Here is a 21046-nt window from a genome sequence, read left to right as displayed (position 1 = left end):
TGCCCCGCTCCCTGCCAGCAGCGCCACCAATCACCGTGGGGCGCGCCATGACGTCAGGCAGCGCGCCAGGCCCCCTGCCGGCCGGGCGCGGCCCGTCGCTGCCGGGCGGCGGCACCGGCGGCCTCGGGCGCTGCCGGGAGCGGCCGCCGCGGGCTCCACTCCACCACCTCGCATTTCCTGGGCGGCCTCCGTTACCCAGAGCAGTGCGGGGGCACCGGCTTCTTCCCGGCCGCCTCCCCCGGCTCCGGTGACCGAGCCCAGGCCGCCAGGATAGCTGCCAGCGCGGAGCTGCGCTCCTCCAGCTCCCGCCCCTCGCTCTGCAGCAGCAGGTTGGCCAGCTCCAGGCTGAGGAACCGGGCTCTCTCCTCTCTGCCCAGCGGCCGGCCGCCTGCCGAGCCCCCACCGAAGCCCGGGAGGCTGGCCCCGGGGGCCAGGAGGTGCTGGTACCTCCTCTGCCAGCGCCTGCACACCATGCCTTCCTCCACATGGCCCCTGTGCACCTGCAGCACGGCCAGGACGTGCCTGCAGGGCAGCCGGTAGCGGCGCTGGAAGCAGCAGCTACAGCTCCGGCAGTCCCAGCTCACCCGGTGCGCGTCTTCCAGCAGCCAAACGCTGAGGCTGCCCGAGGCAGGGCTGAGCAGCTGCGTGGACGTCTGCACCACCTCCCACTCCTTCAGGCACAGCCAGTAGCCTAGCTCCCCACAGCTCTCCCGGAGTGCAGCCAGCATGCACCCCGTCCCCACCGCAGCAGCCTGCGCAGTGGGCTCAGGGCAATCAGCAAGAGCCGGAGAGCCAAAAATGGGGCCTGGTTCTGCTGCAGCACCAGCACATGCATCAGGTTTCTCCTGGAGGCTGCTCCAGCCATCCTCCCTGGTGCTCAAGAAACCCTGGTTCAGGCTCTCCGAGCCTCTGGAATCAAGGCAGTCTGCACACTCCAGAAAAGAAAGAATGCTTGCCTCCAAGGATGGCTGTTGGCCAAGGAGACCAGCTATTCGGTGCGTGATGAGGTCCAGGCTGTCCATGTGTGTGCTGCAGGAGTGCAGCCCTTTCTTTCCATGCGTGTACCAGAGCAGCTCACAGGAGAACCAGTTGGCTCGCAGATAGTTGTATAGCTCTGGGCTGACCACACACTTCACGAGCGGCAACAGGGCATCCAGACTTGCAGCTGAAGGGGAAAACACAGCCTTCTGCAAGGCCAGCATCAAGTTCTGCTTGAAGGAAGAGGAGATTTCCGCTTCTTCTGCATTCTTCTCAAGCAGTCGGACAGTGTGATAGACAGAAAGGAACACCTGGGCAGAGGGAAAGAGCTCATGGAGGACAGCTTTGTGAAAGAAGGACACGTCCACAAAAACAGCCTGGACCTTTTGCCACTCAGGATTGAACTCCTTGAAGATGGTCAGCATTTCCCTGACGTTGTGTCCTGTGTCATCCTTCAGCAGTGACAAGTGCACCACCTTCCCTACTTGCTCCTTGCTCTCTACAAGGAAAGCATAGAGAACATGTCCCGCCTCACTCAGCACTCTGTGCAGCAGGAGGCTCTCGGGGAACCGCACGAACCAGCTCTTCATCTGCCTGGTCTGGAAGCTGAGTCTGTCCAGGCCATGGTCCCTGTCTGTGCTAACTGAGGCCAGGGAGCCCTTGTTCTCTGTCAGAAAGGTTTTCATTACCTCGGCAACCCTGACTAGTGCCGAGGCCGAAGCATTTTCCTTTGCTGCCTCAGGGAGCGCAGGAGCCCCGTACGGAGCAGGCGCCCCATCTACCGGTTGTCCCATGACTGCGTAGGAGTCCTCTGCTGCTGCAGCACCACTCTCAGTCCCGCCCGCCTGCTGTTGCTTTAGCGGTTTTGTTGCGGGGCTGTCGCGTTCCGTAGTGCTTGCCATCAGGGCAGCGGCTCTGGTCAGGGAAAAAACCGGGCCTGCATGGACGTGGTTGCTGTTCAGATCGCTGATCACAAGCTGGTCTATGTCTTCTTTATATTGCAACACAAAATAAGCTGGACACAAGCTGGGCTGCTGCTTTCTCTTCTTGTTGTATTTTTGGGCCCGGGCACAACCAAACTTAACCTCCATGAACCTGCAAACGTTGAGAAGGCATTAATGGGGCAAGCAATGGTGGCATGGGCTGCCAGCATTTAGTTTTGACTTTTCTTGCATGCTGACACTATATTCAATTAGCGAGCACACAAAAAACACATACGCCAGTCAGACGAGCTGGCTTTCCGCTCAGCAAAGCCTGGGGTAAGAAAGCTCAAATACAGGAAAAACAAATGAACTAAGAGTCGTAACTGCCACAACCAGACACCATAAAGCAGCCCCTGCTCTTGATCCCAGCAATGCCTGTTTCTGCTCTCCAGAAACAGCAAAGCCGTTAACAAAAACTTGATACCTGGGTGCATGTGTGCCTAACTCCCTTAAAGCACATATCATTTCTGCAACTCCTCTGCATCTGGAGGAGCAGGCTAGAACACAGCAAGAAAGGCTTCAAGGCACACGATTAAATTATATTTTAAGGCAGCAAGGGGAGCAGTTGTGTGAGTGGAGAATGACCTTGTAGCCTTTGTGCACACAAGTGGATCCACCGACTTGCACAGAAATGAGGCAGTATCGCTAGACCTGCTCAGGTAAGTGAAGGCTGTGGAATCCAGCACTGAGAGGGAAACCCGACAGCACCTTGCCATTGCAATGAGGTGAAAGCAGCTGGGGAATGCCAGCAGCCAGTACTTAGTGTCTTGCTACTTGAGAAGAAAAAGGCAGGAGCTGTAGTTAGCCAGCAATGTCCCATGAGGGTGACTTCAAAGGTGAAAGGTACAGGTTTTGCTGCAAGAGGCAGCAAGAATTGTTGAGCCAAAAGGCAGGGTTTGAACAGAGCCAAGCAGGACAGCAGAGCGCTAGCTGGAGCATGAGGGGGAGCAACAGGGCTGGGACACAGCAACGGGGGGTAAGCAACACAGGAACAGTCGAGACTATGAAAACAGCAAGCGCCTGACATAACCAACAGCACTCTCCTCTGCAGGCCTGTTAGGCTAGCAGGATGAACCCTTCCGCAACCGCGGGCAGCCCCGGTTACAGTAGCACTCGGCCAGGTGCTGGCAGGAGCTGACGCCCCGTGGAAGGGGCTGGGCTGGGGGCCAGAGCTGCTGACGCCGCTCCCTGCGGGCAGGGCGCTCCCGCATGGGCTCACTCCCCGGACCCGCGCGGGGAGCACCGAACCCCCTGGAGCCCAGCGCGGGGCGCAGGCCCTGCCCGGGGGTGCCGGGGCCAGGCACCGAGCCGAGCCGGCCCGGCCGGGCAGGGCTGCGCACCGCGGTGGCCTTACATGACATCCTCGCGGACGGTGGTGCCGTGCTGCCGGTTGTGGCAGCGGACAGAGACGCAGCTCCGCAGAGCGTAGCGGCAGCCCTGCGCCCTCTTGTAGGCGCGGAAGCGCTCCCTGAAGGCCTCGTAGCTCCTGAAGCAAGAGCCCAGCTCCATGGCAGACCTGACACCTGCAGCCTCCTCTCCAGCAGGAAGAAGCCATATTAAACCAGCTGGGGCACCGCCCACACTATGAGTCTGGCCAATTACAGGCGTACTCTCCGGACGGGCAGGAGGCCAGCCAACCATCCCAGAGCTTTCTGCCACGGCCCGGGTGACTGACAGCTCAGAGACCAATCAGCTGGCTGTCTTTGCCTCGCGGGTGGGCGGTACTTGCCGCTGCGCCGCGCAGCGGCCGGGTGTTGCCGCTGTCAGGGCTGCTGGGCCGCCTCGGAGATGGCAGCTCCGGGCGACGCCGGGGGAGCGGGCGCGGGGCCGGGGCCGGGGCCGGGGCGGCCGCCGGCCGGAGACCTGCGGAGCGTGCTGATCACGAGCGTGCTGAACCTGGAGCGGCTGGAGCTCGACCTCTTCAGGTGCGCGGGGCCGCCGGGGCGCCGGGGTCGGGCCGCCCTCCGCGCCGCCGCCCTCACCGCCGCCGCCCTCTCCCCCGCAGGGGCCGGCACCACTGGGTGCCCGCCACGCAGCGGCTCTTCGGCGGGCAGATCGTGGGGCAGGCCCTGGTGGCGGCCGCCCGCGCCGTTAGCCGCGACGAGCAGGTCCACTCGCTGCACTGCTACTTCGTGCGGGCAGGTGGGCCGGGGCCGGGCGCGGGGGGAGCCGCGCTGCGGGGAGCGGGGCCGGGCGGGGAGCCCCGCGGCTGGGGCGCCGGAGTGGGAAGGGCGGGGGTGGGCAGGTCTGGGCCCGGGGGCAGGCCGGGCTGCTGGCCGGGGGGTGCCCGGAGCTGAGGGAGAGAGCTCAGTGGGGCAGAGGGGTGATTGTGGAGGGGCAGGATGGGGTGCAGGGGGTCGGGGAGGCTGGGGCTTATGGCGGGACCGGGACCAGGCAGTGACTCCAGTGGTTGAGGGGCTGGGGAAGCCGCGGCTGAGGCCCACATGGGTGGGCAGATGCTGCCATCCTGGCTCCAGCACAGCAGAGAGAGGGTGTTGATGGTTCAGGGCACAGTGGGCTCAGCCCGCCTGGCCCCAGTGCTCAGCATCTGTAGGTCAGGTCCCCTCTGTGGTGCGTGGTGGTCCGACAGCAGAACGTCCCTTTTCTGTCCCAGGGGACCCCAAGGTGCCAGTGCTGTACGAGGTGGAACGGACCCGTACAGGGAAGAGCTTCTCTGTTCGTTCTGTAAAGGCCATCCAGCATGGAAAGCCGATCTTCACCTGCCAGGCCTCCTTCCAGCTCTCCCAGTGCAGCCCGGTGCAGCACCAGTTCACCATGCCTGCCGTGCCACCCCCTGAGAAGCTGCTGACGCAGGAGGAGCTCATCCAGAAGTTCCTGCAGTGAGTGGGGCAGACAGGGCATGCCAGAGATGCCCTTCTCTGCAGCTGCAGCTTACGGAGGTGCAGGGGCAAAAGCAGGTGGGAGAGAATTGAGGCAACAGCCTGAGGAGTTCCCAAATACACCTGGGGAGCAGAGAAGCAGACAGAGCAGGAGCTGTGCCCCTGTTGCCTTTCTGTGTGGCCCTGGGTCCCTGGTCTGAAGCTGCTGCCAGCAGGATGTGCCTCTGGCCTGCCTGGCATTAACCTCACTTCTCTGTGTTGGTCTACAGGAATCCTAACTTGGCGGAGAGATACAGAAAGCACCTTAACAAGATTCAGGCCGAAGACGTGCCAATTGATATCAAACCCGTGAACCCGCCAGATATATTCTGCTCCGAGCTGCAGGAGCCAAAGCAGCTCTTCTGGGTGCGAGCACGAGGCTACATAGGTGGGTCCTGCCAGGAGGGCAGTCCAGCTGCCCCACAAGCGAAGGGCTCAGGCTCCAGCTTGCGCTTTAGAGCACGCTCGCAACGGAGTGGGCGGAGAGGGCTGTGATTCAGAGGCTGACTGTGCCCCTAGCCTGTGGGGAAGCCTGGAGATTTCAAGGCTGAAATACAGGTGGGGGTGCTGGAGCGTGAAGCGATGGCCGTGTGCCATGCTCAGACACGGCCGGCTTTCCTTGGGAGGCACAGCAAGGAGAGCAGGTCTGAAAGAGCATCACAGCACTGTTTGGCCAGCAGCTGACCCCCAGGGAAGCAGAGCTCCTGGGGGAGCTGGGCACGTACAGTGCACGCTGGAGACAGGCAGTGCCGGTCGCTTTGCAGGAGAGACTGACATGAAGGTGCACTGCTGTGTGGCTGCCTACATCTCCGACTATGCCTTCCTGGGCACGGCCCTGCTCCCACACCGGCAGTACCATATCAAGTTCATGGTGTCCCTTGACCATTCTATGTGGTTCCACGCGCCCTTCCGAGCGGACCACTGGATGCTGTACGAGTGTGAGAGCCCCTGGGCTGGTGAGTCCCCGCTGCATTCCCCAGGGACCCGCATGGCAAAGGCCAGCCCTGCCTGTTGCAGGGACTGACAGTCTGCAGTCTGACAGGCTCTCTCTTCAGGTGGGTGCCGGGGACTGGTGCAGGGACGGCTGTGGCGCAGGGATGGGGTCCTGGCTGTCACCTGTGCACAGGAAGGAGTCATCAGGGTGGAGCAAATGCCAAACCAGAGCAAGCTCTAGCTGCGAAACCCCTGCGGGCTGGGGCTTGGGCACGCCGAGGGACGGACCAGGAGAGATGTGGGCCAGGTGGGACCTGGGCAGCAGCAGAAATGAGCCTTGAAGGGAGACTGGGCTGGATCCAGCACCATGGGGAGAGCTGGTGCCAGAGGCCCTCCACGACAGATGGGGACCTGCAGAGGCGTCTGCTGCAACTGACTGCTTGCTGCACAGCACATAACCGTACAGTATGATCAGCTGCCCTTCACCTGCCTTAAATAAAGATGTCAGGTGAATGGCTGGGCTCCATTCCCTGGACTTTGTCGCCTTGAGCCCCATGATTATGCTTGCCTGAGGGACCCTCTCCTGAAAGGGAGAAGGTCGGCAGCACCAGGGCTGCCTCTGCCCCCACAGCACGAGGGGGAAAGTGCTACTGTGGCACATGTGGGTGCCCCTTCTCACTTCTGTCTTCCTTGTGCCATGATGCATCAGTCGCTGCTTCTGCTCACCCTTGAGGCTTGCGCCCAGCCACTGGGAGCTGGAAAAGGGGAAGCTGGGAGCTGGGAAAAGGGATGAGGCAGCTCCCCACCTCAGTATGGGGGACACGAGGCTTCCTGCTGATGGTGCCCTGGGGGAAGTGAAGCTGAACATACAGCAGGCGCCTCGCTCTTCTTCCTACTGAGACTTTATTCAATAAAGTCCTTTTTATTACATAAGTTTTATGGGAAGCTTCTGGCAAGAGCCACAGACCCTGCCAGAAGCCTTCCCGTTTCCTTATGCAGTGCTAGTACATCCCAGCTAAACTCCGTCCCATCCACACTAGAACCCCCCCCGCAGAGGGAGAGCCAGCTCCTGGCAGTGGGTGACAAGCACCCACGAGTGCCCGGCCCCACAGGACAGACTAACCACAAAGAAAGTGCATTTTTGAGACAGCTCCTGGGCGTGGGCTGTGCCATCCATAGACACGCAGTGCTGCCTCTGTGCTCCATCCCAGCGATGGCATCACCCTTGCTGCTCTAGCCACCCTGGGCCCCTTGCCCTCCTGTCACCGTGGGGGCACCGGTGGTGGGATGCTTACTCCAGAGGCTCCTTGATCAGGCATTCCTTCAGGGTGGGCTGCTGCTGCAGGGGTGGCCCAGCCTCCCGCAGGTCCTGCAGCCGAGCCTCTGAACGCCGCTTGTCCTTGCCCACTTTCCAGGCCAGGTGGACGTGGGCTTGCAGGAAGGGCCCCAGCAATGGGTGGCTGCCTTGGGCCTCCAGCAGCTGCAGCGCCTGCTCGCAGCAGCCATGGGCCTCACCAAGCTCATCCAGCTCCTGGTGGCAGACGGCCAGCCCAGCCAGTGTCAGGAGGAAGCGGCCGGAGCCGCACACCCCCAGCCGGTCCTGCAGCCGGTAGGCATTGGCCCAGGTGGCCAGGGCCTCGCGGTACATGCCAGTGCAGGTCAGGCGCTGTGCGGCTTGCAGGTCCTGCAGGAAGAAGAACTCAAGGAACTCGGGGGAGCGGCGGATCTCGGCAATGGAGTGCAGGTGGGACAGGAACTGCTCAAAGGCTCGGCTCCGCTTGGCAATGGTCTCAGCGGTGAAGTTCCGGCGCAGCCTCTTCCTGGGGAAGGTGATGCCAGCCATGTCACAGCCGAAGCGGCTGCGCAGGCGGCGGTTCAGCTGCTCAAAGTCCGAGTAGCGCCGGGCGATGGCGGCAGGGGCCTTGTCAAACCGGCCGGAGCGGATCAAGTAGATGGTGTAGAGCTGTGGGGGGAGCCGGGTGTCAGGGCGGTGCCGTGGGCAAGCGCTCCCGTGGGGCCAGGCAGAACCAGGTGTACAGCCAAAGACAGGCCACAGGGGGGTTTGCCTGGGCAGGAGGGAGCAGGCTGGGCTGCCACAGCACCTCTTGGCAATACTTACCTGAGGCTCATCTGAGCCGCCAGCATCATCCGAGCAGCACAGGGAAAGACAGAGAGAAATAAGCGCCAGCCCCATGGGACCCCTGCCCCAGGAGGGAGCAGGATCTGTGCCCGCCCTGCGCCTACCCAGCCCCACCGGGCTCACTCACCACGTACTTGGAGGAGCGCTCGCTGACCACGCTGGCGCTGGTGACCTCGAAGAGCAGCCGCTGTGGAGCCAGGCTGCCCCGCGACTTCCTCCACAGCTCCTGCAGCTGCCGGGTCAGCAGGCTGCCGCCAGCACGCTCGGCTGCAGGGCCCCACTCTGCACCGGGAGAGGGGCGTCAGCCCAACCCTGCGCAGACGGGGCTCTCCCAGCACCCCAGCATCTCCAGGCTGCTGGCCCCCACCATCGCTTGGGTCCCCTCCACAAGGGTGCTGCCGCCTCGGCCCCCCCAGCACACCGACCCCAGCACCTGCCTCCATCCTCCGCACCGGCTGCCGCCCCCATGGCCTGTGGCGGCTCTCCCAGCTCCTCTCCAGCGCCTTCCTCCTCCTCCTCCTCCTCTTCCTCGTGGCTGGTGAAGCTCAGGGTGCCACTGAGGCGCGTTGACAGCCCCTCCGTGTCGTCCTCCAGCTCTGAGCTCTCCGGGAAGTCCTCGGCCTCGCAGCCACCGCGCACCCGCTCCTCCCGGCCACCTTCCCCGGCCAGTGCGTGCCGCAGGCGGTGCAGGATGCGGGCGGCCATCCCGCCTGGGCCGGGCAGCGCGTCAGGCCCGGCCGCCCCAAGGCGGCGGGATGGGCTGGGGGCCAAGGGCTGCCGCCCACCACGGCCCGGCCGGCGCCGGCCCCGCGACACCCCCTGGCCCCGCTCCCACGCCCCCTGCCCGGTGCAGCCGCGTTGGGTGCGGGACCGGCCCGTACCGTGCTGCCCCGAGACAGGCGGTGCCGAGCGATGGCCGCTCCGCCGCGGCTCGGCCCGGGATCCTCCCTGCACGGCTCCGCCTCCGCCGGGAACCCGGATCGCTGCGGCGGGGCCGGCACGGCACGGCACGGCTCAGGGCGGCTCTGCCCGCGGTCCCTGGCCCCCGCCGGTCACTGCTCCCCTTGTCCCCTGCCTGGGCAGCGCCCCGCGGCCCCCTGCCCGCAGCCACAGCAGTCCCTCACCGCGGCGCCTGGCACTGCGGGGTCCCCGTACCCCGGCACACCCATACCCTGCACCCTGCACGCCGCGTCCCGACCCTGCTTGTGCCACTGCCCCTGCGGGACATCCCCTGGGCTGCCCCAGCACCCCCTCGCCCCGGCCAGCCTTATTTAGTGCCGTGCCCACTGCTGCCTCGCCACTTTCTTGGGAATGTCTATTAATACCGAGGAACCGGCCCAGCTGCTGCCATCGCTCTGCCCTGCACACCCGCTGCGCCCTGCTCCAGCACCTTGTGTGGGGATCCCTGCGCTCTCGTGGGCGCAGGGGGGTCTGGGGGGCTTCTGCACTGAGAGCCTGGGGACCCCGATGCCTTGCCCTGTCCCTCCCTTCCCGGCTGCCAGGCAGGGTGGGATGCACGGGGGCCTGGGCTGGTGCTGACCCCCGGTGACCTTGCAGGAGAGGGTCTGACCCCGCCGCAGCTCCAAGCCCCCCGTCCAACCCCCTTGGGGCACGGGCCACTTGGCCAGCGTGTCCCCACCACCGGCAGCCCCAGCCAGGCCATGGCAAAGGTGGGTGGCTTGGGCTGCGGTGTGTGAGAGCAGAGCCTTCAAGGAGGTGCCGGGCAGATTTCCCACTGCCCTGGCAGCACAGAAAGATGGGGCCTTTTCCAGAGCTGGAGTCTCGGTGCCAAAAGTGCCAGGAATCCTGTACCGCAGGGGGGGCACGCTCTGCCCCCCCCCAGGGCATCATACCCCAGGCCCCCCGCCGGGGACCCCTTCCTCACCTGGGCTGGGGTGCCGCAACCGGCCCACCCAAGCAGAAAAAGGGAGTGGAGGGAGGGGGTTGGAGGTGGCACGGCAAGGCTGGAGGCCCCGGGGTCTTGTGGGGATGAGGGAGGTGACCCTGGACTGGGGGAGCCCAGTCCCATGCTGGGAGCCTGCCCCAGGCACGGCTTCAGGTCTGGGGTTCAGCAGGGGAGCAGGTAATGGTCAGGGTGCTGGGGTAGACAGCTTGGTGCAGGGGGAGGCCCTGGCCCCCTTGTCTGGGCTATTTTTAACCCCCTCCTTGCTGAGCCGCCCTGGGCTGGAGGGTGCTGGGAGGGGGAGGGGGCAGAAGAGCCACCCTCCAGCCAAGGCTCCAGTGTCCCTCCCCGGAGGGCTTGAATTTCTATCCCAGCTTCAGACCCACGGTTAATCCCCAGCTCTTGGCCAATAACGTTTTGGCTAAATTAGGTAAAATGCGCCTGTTGCCAATGAGCGGGGCCTGATTGCCACCGGGGAGCTGATAGGCTGCCGGGGCCACAGCTGGGGGCACGCCACGTGGCAGGGACGCTACAAATTGGGGTGCCAGGAGCACCAGGGAGCTTCTAGGGACTACTGCTGCAGGAGGTGGTGACTCCCTAGGGGAGGAAAGCAGCAAAGATGCCTTCAATGGTAAGAGCCCCCATGCTGCCGTGTGCTGTATGCCATGCGCTGTGTGCTGGGGCGAGACCCAGCAGGGCAGGAGGCGTTGGGCACTGCATGCACCCGGGGGGGTTTGCTGCTGAGATGCCTCCATGGACAGCAGTGGGAGGGGGTCCCCGGGGCTGGGCTAGCCATGGCGTGTGAGGGCAGGGAGGCATCAGGGCAGCACAGTGTCTGTGTTCTGGGGGGGCTGCATGGCTGCCTGAAGGGTGCGGGTGCCCCGGGGACACTGGCTCAGTCCTGGCCGGAGCACAGGGCTGTGCAGAGGTGGCAGTGGCAGAGGGTGGCTGAAAGCTGAGTGCTGGGTCATGCGACACAGCATCGTAGCCGGCTCAACAGCCAGCCCACGCCTCCAGGAGAAACTTGATCAGGGCCAACAGGTGCCCGTGGCTGTGGCCCCACTGATCCCTATAAGGGGAGCTGAGGAGACCCCAAAAATAGCGCTGCATACCTGAGATGCCAAGGCGGCACACACAGACAGCAGCTCCCCCGCCCTCGCAAATGTCCAGGCAGCACCAGAGCTGTGGGGATGGCTGGGGGCCGCAGCTTGCCCCGGCATGGCGTCACACGCCGGCTGGGCAGGGGCTCACCCCACACCCCTGTGCCTCACTGTGCTGGGGGCTCCTGGGCACGCTGCGGACGGCCACAGTGACCCCGTTGCCTTGCTTTGCAGACGGACCAGCAGGCTGAAGCTCGCGCCTTCCTCAGCGAGGAGATGATCGCGGGTGAGTGCAGGAGCAGTGGGGAGAGGGGCCAGACCCGGCGGGCTCTGTCCCACTGCCGTGGCCCTGTCCTGTGCACTGCCCAGCCCTGACCCCCTTCCCCACAGAGTTCAAAGCCGCCTTTGACATGTTTGATGCGGATGGCGGCGGGGACATCAGCACCAAGGAGCTGGGGACGGTGATGAGGATGCTGGGCCAGAACCCCACCAAGGAAGAGCTGGATGCCATCATAGAGGAGGTGGATGAGGATGGTGAGCAGCCTTTGGGGGGTGGTGGGCGATGGGTGCCAGGCTGGCACCCTGACCTGTGCTCAGTTTCTTTCCCACAGGCAGCGGCACCATTGACTTTGAGGAATTCTTGGTGATGATGGTGCGCCAGATGAAAGAGGATGCCAAGGGCAAGTCTGAGGAGGAGCTGGCCAACTGCTTCCGCATCTTTGACCGGTGAGTGGGGGGAGAGGGATGCCAGCCTGTCCTGCCTGCAGGGGCAAGCATGGCCGCGTCCTGCCGTCACCCTCCTACAGGAATGCGGATGGGTTCATTGACATTGAGGAACTGGGCGAGATCCTGAGGGCCACCGGGGAGCACGTCACTGAAGAGGACATAGAGGACCTGATGAAGGACTCAGACAAGAACAATGATGGCCGCATCGACTTTGATGGTGAGTGGCAGCTCTGGCTGAGCGCCTGTGCCACACACCCCAGGCAGGACCGTGGGCTGAGGGTGCCACTCTCTTGCAGAGTTCCTGAAGATGATGGAGGGTGTGCAGTAAGGGACCAGTCATTCCTCGGGCCGGCTGCTGCACCCTGCCCCGCTCCACCACCCCCAAGGGAGCAGCAGTTGCACAGCACCCGGCTGCCCTCCCCAGCTGGGGCCCTGCCCTGGGCCGGGGCCTTGGTCTTGCCCCGCTGCTGGCGGCCCAGCTTCTCCTCCAGCCTCTTGCACGTGGTTTCAGTCTGAGCCTCAATAAAAGGGGAAAGGCTTGAGACGCCGGTGCGAAACTTCACCGGGTTTGCATGGGGAGGGGGCCATGGCACTGTGCCCCCGCACTGCTCCCCCAGAGGGGGATGTGCCTGGGCAGGTGCCGCATGCCAGTCAGGCTCACCCAGCGCGGCCGTGCTGGGGGGCACGGGGGCAGCCTAGGGCCACGGTTCCCACGGGCTGCTGGGCGGGCGCCAGCGCTGACCTCAGAGTTTCCATGCGGAGCGGCTGGCTCACACACCAGCAGGCGAGGGAGCACGGCCCCGAGGGGTCCCCGCAGAGCTCTGGGAGCTGGTGGCACAGGAGGGAGGAGCTGCTCCTACCCTCTCTGGGGCAGGGTGGTGGGAACCACAAGGGGATCTGGGGGCCACTACTGCCTGCCCCACACCAGGACCTCTGCATCCCACCCAGAATGGCACAGAGGACCTGGCAATAAGGTGGTGGTGGGGACAGCAGCAGCCCCCTCCCTGTGGAGTCAAGGCAACGCTGGAGCCTGTGGGCCTGGACAGTCTGTGCCAGCCTGTCATGCATCACTGCTCCCTGGGGACACCGGGCCCTTGCAGCAGCTCTGCCACCACTCCAGCCAGGGAGCACAGCAGGAGGGGACGAGGCAGGGATGCTTCCTGGACCAGGGAGCGCCTGACACACGTGGGGCCAGTGGGACCAGCACCAGGCAGCTGGCAGGACGCAGCTCAAAGCCTGTCACATCCCCATGTGCTGAGCCCTGTGGGGAGCCAGGGGTGGCCCCAGAAGGTCCTGACCCTGCCCTCACTGGGTACGATGGCATGGGGAGGATGGGCCACATGCCGTACAGCAGGGACGGTAGGGATGTGTGCAGCAGCCCAGGCAGCCCTCTGCAAGGCCACAGCCAGGCACCGGCAGCTGGTGCTGCAGCTTGGAGGCAGTGCCGACAGCCTTTGGCTGCGGGAATAGCGGTGCAGGAGGAGTTTGGAGGCCAGTGAGCTCAGAAATGGTAAGGAGGGAGCTGCTGCACCGGGCAGCAACTGCAGTGCCCCCCCAGCACCTGCACCAGGGTAGGTGAGGGGTTCTGGGGCCAGCCCGGCTCAGTATCCCTCATCCTGCAGGGCTGCAGTGTGTGTTGCTGGCAGGGCTGCGGCAGGCACCAGTGAGCCCCAAGGAGCGACAGGAGCTGGAGAGGTTGTGGGTGCTGTTCCTCTCTGCCCTGGAGCTCTTCCTAGAGGACCTGTGCCAAGCCCACCACCTCTGCCAGCTCTTCTCTGTGCTGGGGGGTAGCACTGCTCCAATGCACACAGACTGGAGGGCTGGGAGCTGCCTAGCCACAAGAGGAACCGGTGTGGGGGGGATCCCACACAGCCCCCATCCATCCCATGCCTGGAGGAGGAGATCGAGCAGGTGAGGGCCATGCTAGTGGAGATGGAGAGTAGAGCCAACATCCCGCTGTGGATGGTGGAGGCCACACAGCCGGTGGGGGCCAGGTGGCACTGCAGCACCCATGGCTTGGGTGGGGGGGCTCATGCTGGGCACTGTTGCAGGGTGCTCTGACCAGGGGACAGGAGAGGAGGCGGCAGGGCTGGCACTCCCTTGCAGTCAGGCATCGCAGAGTAGGTGATGGGGCCCTAGGTACCACCGCAGACCCCGTTCCCCTACCCTGGCAGGTGATGCTGGGGGCTGCCCTCACCCTGCAGAGGGAACGGGACCAGCTCCAGGCACCCCAATCGTTAATGAAGCCCGTGTTACCCCAGGGGGATCGGTGTCCCTCCCTTCATGCCCATGCCTGCAGAGGGGCCGAGCTGACAGAGTAGGTGCCTCTGGGCACTGACAGGGTGCCAAGCTGCAACAATACCCCCGGAAGAGTTATAAATGTGCATTTATTTATACATTAACCGTGGCTGGGACTGCAAAATTAATTTAAGAACAGCCTATGATACAGAAAGCCGCAGAGAGCAGCTGGACAGGGAGCAGACAGAGGCCTGGGTACAACAGGGAGCAGTGGCAGCAGCATCAGTCAGGTTTCCTGGCTCTTGGCCTGCTTAGAGTATGTCTCCCGCACGTACTTCTTGTAGGCTAAGGAAAGAGGGGGGGGGACAGGGCTGAGGGTCCCAGGGCAGCTGCAGAGCCAGGCACACAGCAGGACTGGGAGGCTGTGCTGCTGCCCGCCCCAAAGGGAGGGAGGGGTGTTTCTGCCCCGGGGCACTCACCAGCTTGGTTCTTCCAGAGCTCAGCAGCATGTGTGTTCAGGGGGCTCTCGATGTTTGGCTCTGGGCATGGGAGCTGTGTCAGCAGGTGGGGCGGCCTGGAACCCCGAGTCCCACCGCCCAGTGCTGTGCTGGGGGACACACACCCTGCCACCAGCCCCAGCCCCCCACCATAACCTGGCCATGGGACTCACCTGCCAGCAGGCTCTGGATGGAGAGCAGGATGGTGCGGACATCATAGAGGGCTGACCACTTGTCCTTGAGGATGTCGAGGCAGATGTTGCCCTGAGTATCAATGTTGGGGTGGTAGCAGGGCGTCAGGAATCGCACTGTGGGCGCTGTGTAGGGGTACCCGCTGGGGAACTCCAGCGACAGCTTGTACCGCAGCTCCTCGTAGGCCTGGGGGCAGGAGTCAGGGGCTGGGAGCACAGCCCTGGGGGGAAGGGGAGCCCCGGGGGGCACAGCGAGGAGTGGGACCACCCTCCTCGGCCGGGGGGAGCAGGGTCCCAGCTGCTCACCGTGCCGGCGGCGCCATCGATGGTCCCGATCCACTTGAAGAGGTTGTCGGACTCGGGGAAGGCAGAGATGCCTTTGTCACCAGACATCTGCGGGGACAGCCCGTCAGAGCGGCCCGGGACCCCCTGGGACCGGCCCCGGGGACCCCCTCCCCCGGGACCCTACTCACCATGAGCGCCATCAGCTCCTGCTGCAGCCTGCGGGGGAAGCACACGTTACCGGGCCGGGCCGGCGGGGCAGCCCCCAGCGCCCGCCCCGGGCCCAGCTCACCTCTTCCCCACCGAGCCGCGGGCCGCCGTGGCCCCTGCCTCAGCCGCCTTGCGGGCGGCCACGCTGGGCACCGCGGCGGGGTCGGCGTTCTGTGAGGCCATGGCAGCTCCCGGGAACCCGAGCGGCGCACCCGCCTCCGGCCGCCGCTGCCCGCCCGTTGGCGGGCGTTGGACGCAGCTACCGCTCCCGGGCGGCGCCGCACCGGGCCCTGCTCCCTCCTTCCTTCCCTCCCTCCGCCCGCGACTGCACTCGGCGCGGGTCCCGGGCCCTCCTGCGGCTCTCCCGGTGCCGAACAGCGGCGGCGGGTCTCTGCCGTGCCAAGATCTGTTGCCGGTGCCCGGCTCGGCTCGTGTCGGCTCGGCTCGTGTCGGCTCGGCTCGGCTCGTCTCGCCGCTCCGCTCCGGTCTCGTCCCGCCTGGCCCCACCCCACCTGGTCCCGCCCAGCTCCCGCGCCCCGTTTGAATATTTTCAACGTCCGGCCCGTCCGCCAATCAACGCACAGCCTCGTTCGAGCCGACCAATCGTCGCTCGTCCGGGATGCGGGTGCTACGGTAACGGCGAGCGGCCGTTCATTGGCGGAACCGTTGGTCCCGGCGGACCCTTAAAGGGCCAGACACACCCTTCCACAGGAGGCGGCAGAGGCGAGTGCGAAGCGGCTTTATTGGGGCCCTCTGGGGCCAGGGCCTCAGGGCTCGGGGGGACCCTCAGGGGGACCCTCGGGGGCCAGCGCGTCCCCCTCGCGGCGAAGCATCTCCATGTGCCTCTGCATCTTCTCAGTCATCCATGTCGGTGGGATGAAGGGCTTCAGCTCCTCCAGCCGCAGGTCAACAGAGTCCCTGGGGAGAGGTGGGGCAAGATGGGAGGACCCTGACACCCGCCGTGGACCTCAGCACCCACCACAGACAACCAGCAGTGAGCCCAAACCCCTGGCACCCACCGTGGACCCCCCCATGAGGGCCCCTAGCACCCACCATGGACCGCAGCACCCACCACAGACCCCTGGCACCAAGCCCCCAACCAACACAGGGCCCTCCTCCAGTGGAGCAGCAAGGGTGGGTGCAGTGTGGGCCCCCAAAGCAGCAGCCCCAGGCATAGCAGCACCCACAGCACCTCTGCTTTGGTCCTCACCTGTAATCGTCGCTGGCAGCCAAATCCCGAATGTCCTCTTCGATGAGGAGGTAGGCCTGCAGCACAAGGTGGGGGGGACACCTCAGGGCTGCCATGCACCCACTCTGGTGCCTGCGAGGGGCAGCAAGGGCAGTGCCGCATCCCATCCCCATCCAGTGCAGAGCTGCTGCTCCCCACAGCAGCTGGCTGTGCCTCCCAGACCACGCTGCTCGCCCACATCCCGAGGAGCAGCAGCCGGACCTCTGCAGCACGATGGGGAGCACCTCTGCCTCCACATGCCCTCCTGCCTAGCCTCCTGCCAAAGCCGGCACACTGCTCCTCGGCCCATTCTGGCCCTGCGGTGGGTCTCTGCACGGTTCCTGCCGGCTGCAGGAGCCGCGAGCCCGGCCGTACTCACCATCTTTCCCCCAGTGGCCCTCATGTGCTGCTGCTCTGCCAGCCAGTGCTTATCTTGCGGGTCGGCTGCGTACTGCAATAAAGCAGCAAGGACCTAGCTGAACACAGGCAACAGACCTCGCGCTCTGACCACCCTCCTGCTGGGATGCTGTGCCCCGCTCCAGCGCTCCCTTGAGCATGTTGCCCCCCACGGTGCTGCCCACCGGGGGCTGCTGGGGCCAGGGGGGCTCAGCTCTGCCTGCTGTTTCTCCAACCTCAAGCCCTGGCTCCAGGCCAACCCACCACCTTGGAGGCTGCGCTAAGCCGTTAACTTATGTTCCAGTGTGCTAGCCAGACTGTGTGTGTACGTGCTCTAAGGTAACAAACAAAGGCGTGGGGGAGGAAGAAAACAAGCGAGCTGAAGCACACGCTCCCGATTCCCATCGGAAACCATTTCCGAGCAAACCCTGAAGGAGGAAGCATCCTGCTGCGGCATCTGACCTTAAAGAGGTGGGGATGCTTGATGTAGAGTCGCCCTCTTGTTCCTCCCATCCCGAGAGCTCTGAAAGAGGAAGACGAGGGGGTGTTACACCTGTGCAGAGGGTGGCTGCAGTGGTACAGGGACACCTCCTCTCCTCCCCAAGCCCTTCCTACTGCTTTCGAGGCAGAGAAGCGAAGTGACGGGAGGAGTCTTACGGGCTCCTGCCTTGGAGACACCACCCTCCAGCAACAGGGCCATTCCTTACTTGTTTGCTCGAGATCCCAGCACAAAGGTTGTGGTTTCAGTCAGTCGGGATGGATCCCACTACAGAGCAATTGGAAAAGGGGCAACATTAGAAATGAAGCTGGTGCCAGCCCATGCTCCATGAGCCTCAGTTCTCTGACCGGGAACCTCGGAACCGCCCCCAGCCTGGGAGGGAGGGAGCTGGCCACAGACCTCTAGACTTCCACAGAGGAGGGAAGTTGTTCCATTTGGGCTGACCTAAGCAGTTTCCCTTGTGGGAAACATGCGTGGGATCCTTATGGCTACTACTGCTCTCCCCAGGTCTCCTAACAGCGGCACCACACCGCAGAGCTACAGGCTACAGTGCCTCCTCTTCTTGCTTCTCTCCTGCACTGCAGGGGCCTGGTGGGCCAGAGCACAGCTTGGCGCTGTCCTCCACTCCTGCAGCAGTAGGGCTCTGCTGGCAGAAGCAAAGGGGAGGAGAGGTTGAGCCCAGCAGTGTTGGCCAGCCAATACCTTTGGTCCATCCCTTCTCACAGGCTCAGAGACTTTGAGCTTCCACCTGAGGGGAAGGAAAATGCAGTAAGAACCAGTCCCTGTGGCATCAGCAGCAGGCATTGAGCCCCAGCTCTTCCTTTGTTCACACTCTCCATTTCCCTGCAGTGCCCAGCTCCAGACCCTCAGCTTTTCTGCACATTCTCCTCTCTCTGGCTGCCAAGACGCCCCCACCATCATGTTTCACGCTGCTCACTCTGAATGGCCCAGCTGGACCTTTTCACTCCTTCAGGCCTATTTAAAACCGCTTCCTCAAAGGTCTTTGCCTCTTTGGGGGAACACCTCAACCTAAACACTTCCTGCCAGCCCTCTGGTACTCCCCTGCACCTCTCCCTTCTGTAGAAGGGGAAGGAGATGCAGGGTTTCTGTGCTCCCCCATCTGGGCAACCTCATTTCCCCTCCACACTCCCAAAACAGGGGCTCTAGCTCAGGACTTGTACTCACGCAGCCATGCCTGAGACCCCACGATCATTTGACAGGCTCTGTCCTGGAGGTCGCCCCTTTCTCTGCATGGAAGAAATCCTTCAGTGACTCAGCTGTGCAGGCTGAGAGAACCCTCTTGGTTTACCCACCCCCTCCTAGGGAAGCTGCTCTTTTTGTCTTGAGAAGTGCTAGCTGGCACTTCCGAGGCATCACAAAAGCTGCCTGTGCACCTCCACACACGCATACTACAGGAACGGCCAGGAACAAGGAACAAACTTCCCAAAACATAAAATCCCTTGCATGGAAAACCCTCCTACCTTTTTGGGAATGGGACTCCCTCGACGATTCAGCTCGTCATCCATCTGTCGGGCACGCTGAAAGAGGAGTGGCAGTGGGATGAGCAGGGCCCTTCTCCTGCCTAGTTGTGCGGGGCCCCACAAATCCAGCCAGCCACTCTCTCCTCTGTGGGGCAACACTGACTGCACCCTACCTTGATGGGACACACTGAACTGCAACAAGCAGCAACTGCACCTGGGATTTTCCTCGCCCTGTAGGTACACCTCCCTCCTAGTCTAACATCCCCTAGCTCTGCCTCCTCACTATTGTGCTGGTGGACAAGAAAAAGGCAGAGGACAAAGCAATTCCAAACCTCCTTATCCTCCTCCCAGCTCTTACAAGTCACTTAAGCCTCTGGGAACAGTAACAACTTTTACCTTTGGTACTGCCTGCTCATGGGGCAACCTGGGAACAACCTTTTTGCCATCAGAGAACAGCAGTTTTGCCTGCAGGAAGAAGAAGGATTATGATTCTGGGTCCACAGAAGGCCCTACCAGAAGCCTCCACTTCCATGCATCTGCCTGAGAGTCCTGTAACAGCTCTGCTTTTGCAGTGCCACCATGCAGTGCTTTCACAGATGGTGAGATGCAAAAGCACAATCTGAGCACGAGAAAGTCTGGGCAGCTGGCAAAACAGCAAGACATGAAAGAAAAAACATTTGCTTTGCGCCCCCAGGACTCTCTGATGGTTGCCAGAGGGTCGGTCTCTGTGTAAGCTCCAACTGCATGACACATTCCGACAGCAGTACTGAAATGCAGCAGCATGAGCTGCCCAGCGCTGGCTGCTCGCCACTTGCCAGTGAAAAGGAAGCCAAGCAGAGGAACTGCACAAGGGCTGTGGATGTCCCCCTCCCAGCTAATGCCAAAGCCGTGAAGAGGGATGTGTCCTAGGCCAGGCTACTCCGTCGAGGGAGTGGAGTCCCTCACTGGCACTCACCTGCTCCAGGCAGCTCCGACACGTCTCCTGGATGAGCTGCTCAGGGTCCACCTCCTCCCCGACATTATCACGCACGTTGATTGCTGCTTTCTGGAAAAACTGGAGAGGAGGTGGCAGGAGAGGGTTAGAGCCTGAGCAGCCAGGCAGTGTCGGGGCAGGCATGTGGGCCCAAGTCCCGCGCACAGTGGTGGCCACGAGACAGGCATGACAGCCCTGCGCGGCAGCTGGCAGCTGAGCTCTCTCCACGCAGACTGCGATGGGAGGGGGCGGCGGGGCCTGTTCCTGCTGCAGCTCTCACCTTCATATACTTGTTGAAGACACCCCGGATTTCCTCGTTGATGCTGGGCTGCAGAACAGCTCGCAGCAGGTCCATGGACACGGCCGGGTCCGTGAAGCTGCAGGTGGAGGAATCAGGTGGGGGGGCGCAGGGCCCCCCCACCCCAGTCTGGTCGAACTCCGACCCTCCCCGCCGGCCTGATGCCCAGCCCCGCCGGTCCGGCCTCCCCCACTTCCAGCCCAGCTCGGTCCCTCCGGCGGTGGCCGCAGCCCGCCCCTACCTGGTGGTCATCTGGGAGCGCCGGCCGCGCCGCTGCACCTGCCGGTGCTTGATCATGATGTTCCAGGGGCTCTGCGGGACATACGCGTCAGCCGCCGCCCGGCCGGCCCCGGTCCCGGTCCCGGTCCCGGCCCCGGCTCCCACCTCACCGTGCTCACCAGCTGCTCCTCGCCATCGTCCGGGCCCTCCTCGCCCGGCGGCCCCGGCTGCTGCTCCGCATCGCGGGCGGCGCCCATGGCGGCCCCGGCCCCGGCACGCACCACCGGAAGCGTCAGGTCCCACGCGTCGTCAGCTCGCGACGCCTGGGCCGCGCACCGGAAGCGACGGTTGCCATGGCGCCAGCGGCGGCGGCGGCCCGGCCCGGGCGGGAGCGGCGCGGCTCGGGGCAGGGCAGCGGGGGACGGACAAGCCCCGGCGGGCACGGGGCGGGCGTTTGGGCACGGGGCGGCTTCCGAAGAGGCGGCCGCGGGGCGGGCGGCCCCGTCCTGCCGGCTCAGCCGCGGCCTGGCCCGGGGGACGCAGCCCCCTGGTGCCCCCGCCGCGGCGGGGCAGAGCAGCGACCGAACGCAAACAGCCCCAGGGGCGAGGCAGGCTGGCAGCGCCGCTGCGGCCTTAGCACACCCACCGGTGCTTCCTGCTGCGCCTCGGCCGTGGTATTTTCCTCATTGCTTACTTTAACCTCACCTCTTGGTTTGTGTAGTCCCTCTTGTACATGCACAGGTGCGAGGTCATGGAAGAACACACAGCAATGAAGAAATCTTTAGCTCTAAAGACGTGTGGCTTCATGGATGAATGCAGTGATGGATGGTCAGCTCTAAAATAGTCATATATCCCAAAGCCTTAAAGCCGCAGTGTCCTGCCCTTTTCCGCC

General features: G+C 63.9%; 7 protein-coding genes across 10 annotated transcripts; 3 read left to right on the top strand and 4 right to left on the bottom strand.

Annotated features, from left to right (window-relative positions):
* Positions 1-183: 183 nt before the first annotated feature.
* On the bottom strand, positions 184-3541 carry ZSWIM3 (zinc finger SWIM-type containing 3). The gene is made up of 2 exons (XM_055722051.1): positions 3316-3541; positions 184-2073 (listed from the first exon to the last, which is right to left on the bottom strand). The coding sequence occupies exons 1-2, from the start codon at positions 3468-3470 to the stop codon at positions 192-194; spliced, it is 2037 nt and encodes a 678-aa protein (XP_055578026.1). The 5' UTR covers positions 3471-3541; the 3' UTR covers positions 184-191.
* Positions 3542-3703: 162 nt separating this feature from the next.
* Positions 3704-6322, top strand: ACOT8 (acyl-CoA thioesterase 8). Its single transcript, XM_055722068.1, has 6 exons — positions 3704-3886; positions 3967-4103; positions 4576-4801; positions 5071-5228; positions 5605-5796; positions 5896-6322. The coding sequence occupies exons 1-6, from the start codon at positions 3750-3752 to the stop codon at positions 6012-6014; spliced, it is 969 nt and encodes a 322-aa protein (XP_055578043.1). The 5' UTR covers positions 3704-3749; the 3' UTR covers positions 6015-6322.
* A 335-nt stretch (positions 6323-6657) lies between these two features.
* On the bottom strand, positions 6658-9199 carry SNX21 (sorting nexin family member 21). Its single transcript, XM_055722062.1, has 3 exons — positions 8351-9199; positions 8041-8195; positions 6658-7736 (listed from the first exon to the last, which is right to left on the bottom strand). Exons 1-3 carry the CDS (start codon positions 8616-8618, stop codon positions 7065-7067), a joined length of 1095 nt encoding a protein of 364 aa, XP_055578037.1. The 5' UTR covers positions 8619-9199; the 3' UTR covers positions 6658-7064.
* A 1131-nt stretch (positions 9200-10330) lies between these two features.
* Positions 10331-12184, top strand: TNNC2 (troponin C2, fast skeletal type). The gene is made up of 6 exons (XM_005444958.3): positions 10331-10447; positions 11151-11202; positions 11307-11450; positions 11528-11642; positions 11723-11859; positions 11939-12184. The coding sequence occupies exons 1-6, from the start codon at positions 10436-10438 to the stop codon at positions 11968-11970; spliced, it is 492 nt and encodes a 163-aa protein (XP_005445015.1). The 5' UTR covers positions 10331-10435; the 3' UTR covers positions 11971-12184.
* Positions 12185-12796: 612 nt separating this feature from the next.
* LOC114017462 (regulator of G-protein signaling 9-binding protein-like) lies at positions 12797-13882 on the top strand. Its single transcript, XM_027813544.2, is given in 3 exon segments — positions 12797-13152; positions 13265-13450; positions 13453-13882. Coding segments are annotated over 3 exon segments (630 nt in total). The 5' UTR covers positions 12797-12959; the 3' UTR covers positions 13704-13882.
* Positions 13883-14010: 128 nt separating this feature from the next.
* Positions 14011-15510, bottom strand: UBE2C (ubiquitin conjugating enzyme E2 C). The gene is made up of 6 exons (XM_014284766.3): positions 15143-15510; positions 15042-15069; positions 14875-14961; positions 14551-14755; positions 14360-14419; positions 14011-14225 (listed from the first exon to the last, which is right to left on the bottom strand). The coding sequence occupies exons 1-6, from the start codon at positions 15241-15243 to the stop codon at positions 14167-14169; spliced, it is 540 nt and encodes a 179-aa protein (XP_014140241.2). The 5' UTR covers positions 15244-15510; the 3' UTR covers positions 14011-14166.
* A 273-nt stretch (positions 15511-15783) lies between these two features.
* Positions 15784-20491, bottom strand: DNTTIP1 (deoxynucleotidyltransferase terminal interacting protein 1). 4 transcript variants are annotated; one of them, XM_055722064.1, is made up of 13 exons: positions 20334-20491; positions 20177-20247; positions 19918-20014; positions 19620-19718; positions 19061-19129; positions 18665-18721; positions 18369-18430; positions 17886-17931; positions 17392-17450; positions 17147-17207; positions 16668-16739; positions 16271-16326; positions 15784-15978 (listed from the first exon to the last, which is right to left on the bottom strand). In XM_055722064.1, the coding sequence occupies exons 1-13, from the start codon at positions 20409-20411 to the stop codon at positions 15828-15830; spliced, it is 978 nt and encodes a 325-aa protein (XP_055578039.1). In that variant the 5' UTR covers positions 20412-20491; the 3' UTR covers positions 15784-15827. The 4 variants fall into 4 exon arrangements, with proteins under 4 accessions (XP_055578039.1, XP_055578038.1, XP_055578041.1 ...); XM_055722063.1 differs by having other exon boundaries at positions 20325-20481; XM_055722066.1 differs by having other exon boundaries at positions 20320-20449.
* Positions 20492-21046: the final 555 nt, after the last annotated feature.

This window comes from Falco cherrug, chromosome 10 (genome assembly GCF_023634085.1).
Source record: "Falco cherrug isolate bFalChe1 chromosome 10, bFalChe1.pri, whole genome shotgun sequence".
Taxonomy (NCBI): Eukaryota; Metazoa; Chordata; class Aves; order Falconiformes; family Falconidae; genus Falco; species Falco cherrug.
This window is presented reverse-complemented; position numbering and strand designations above follow the sequence as displayed.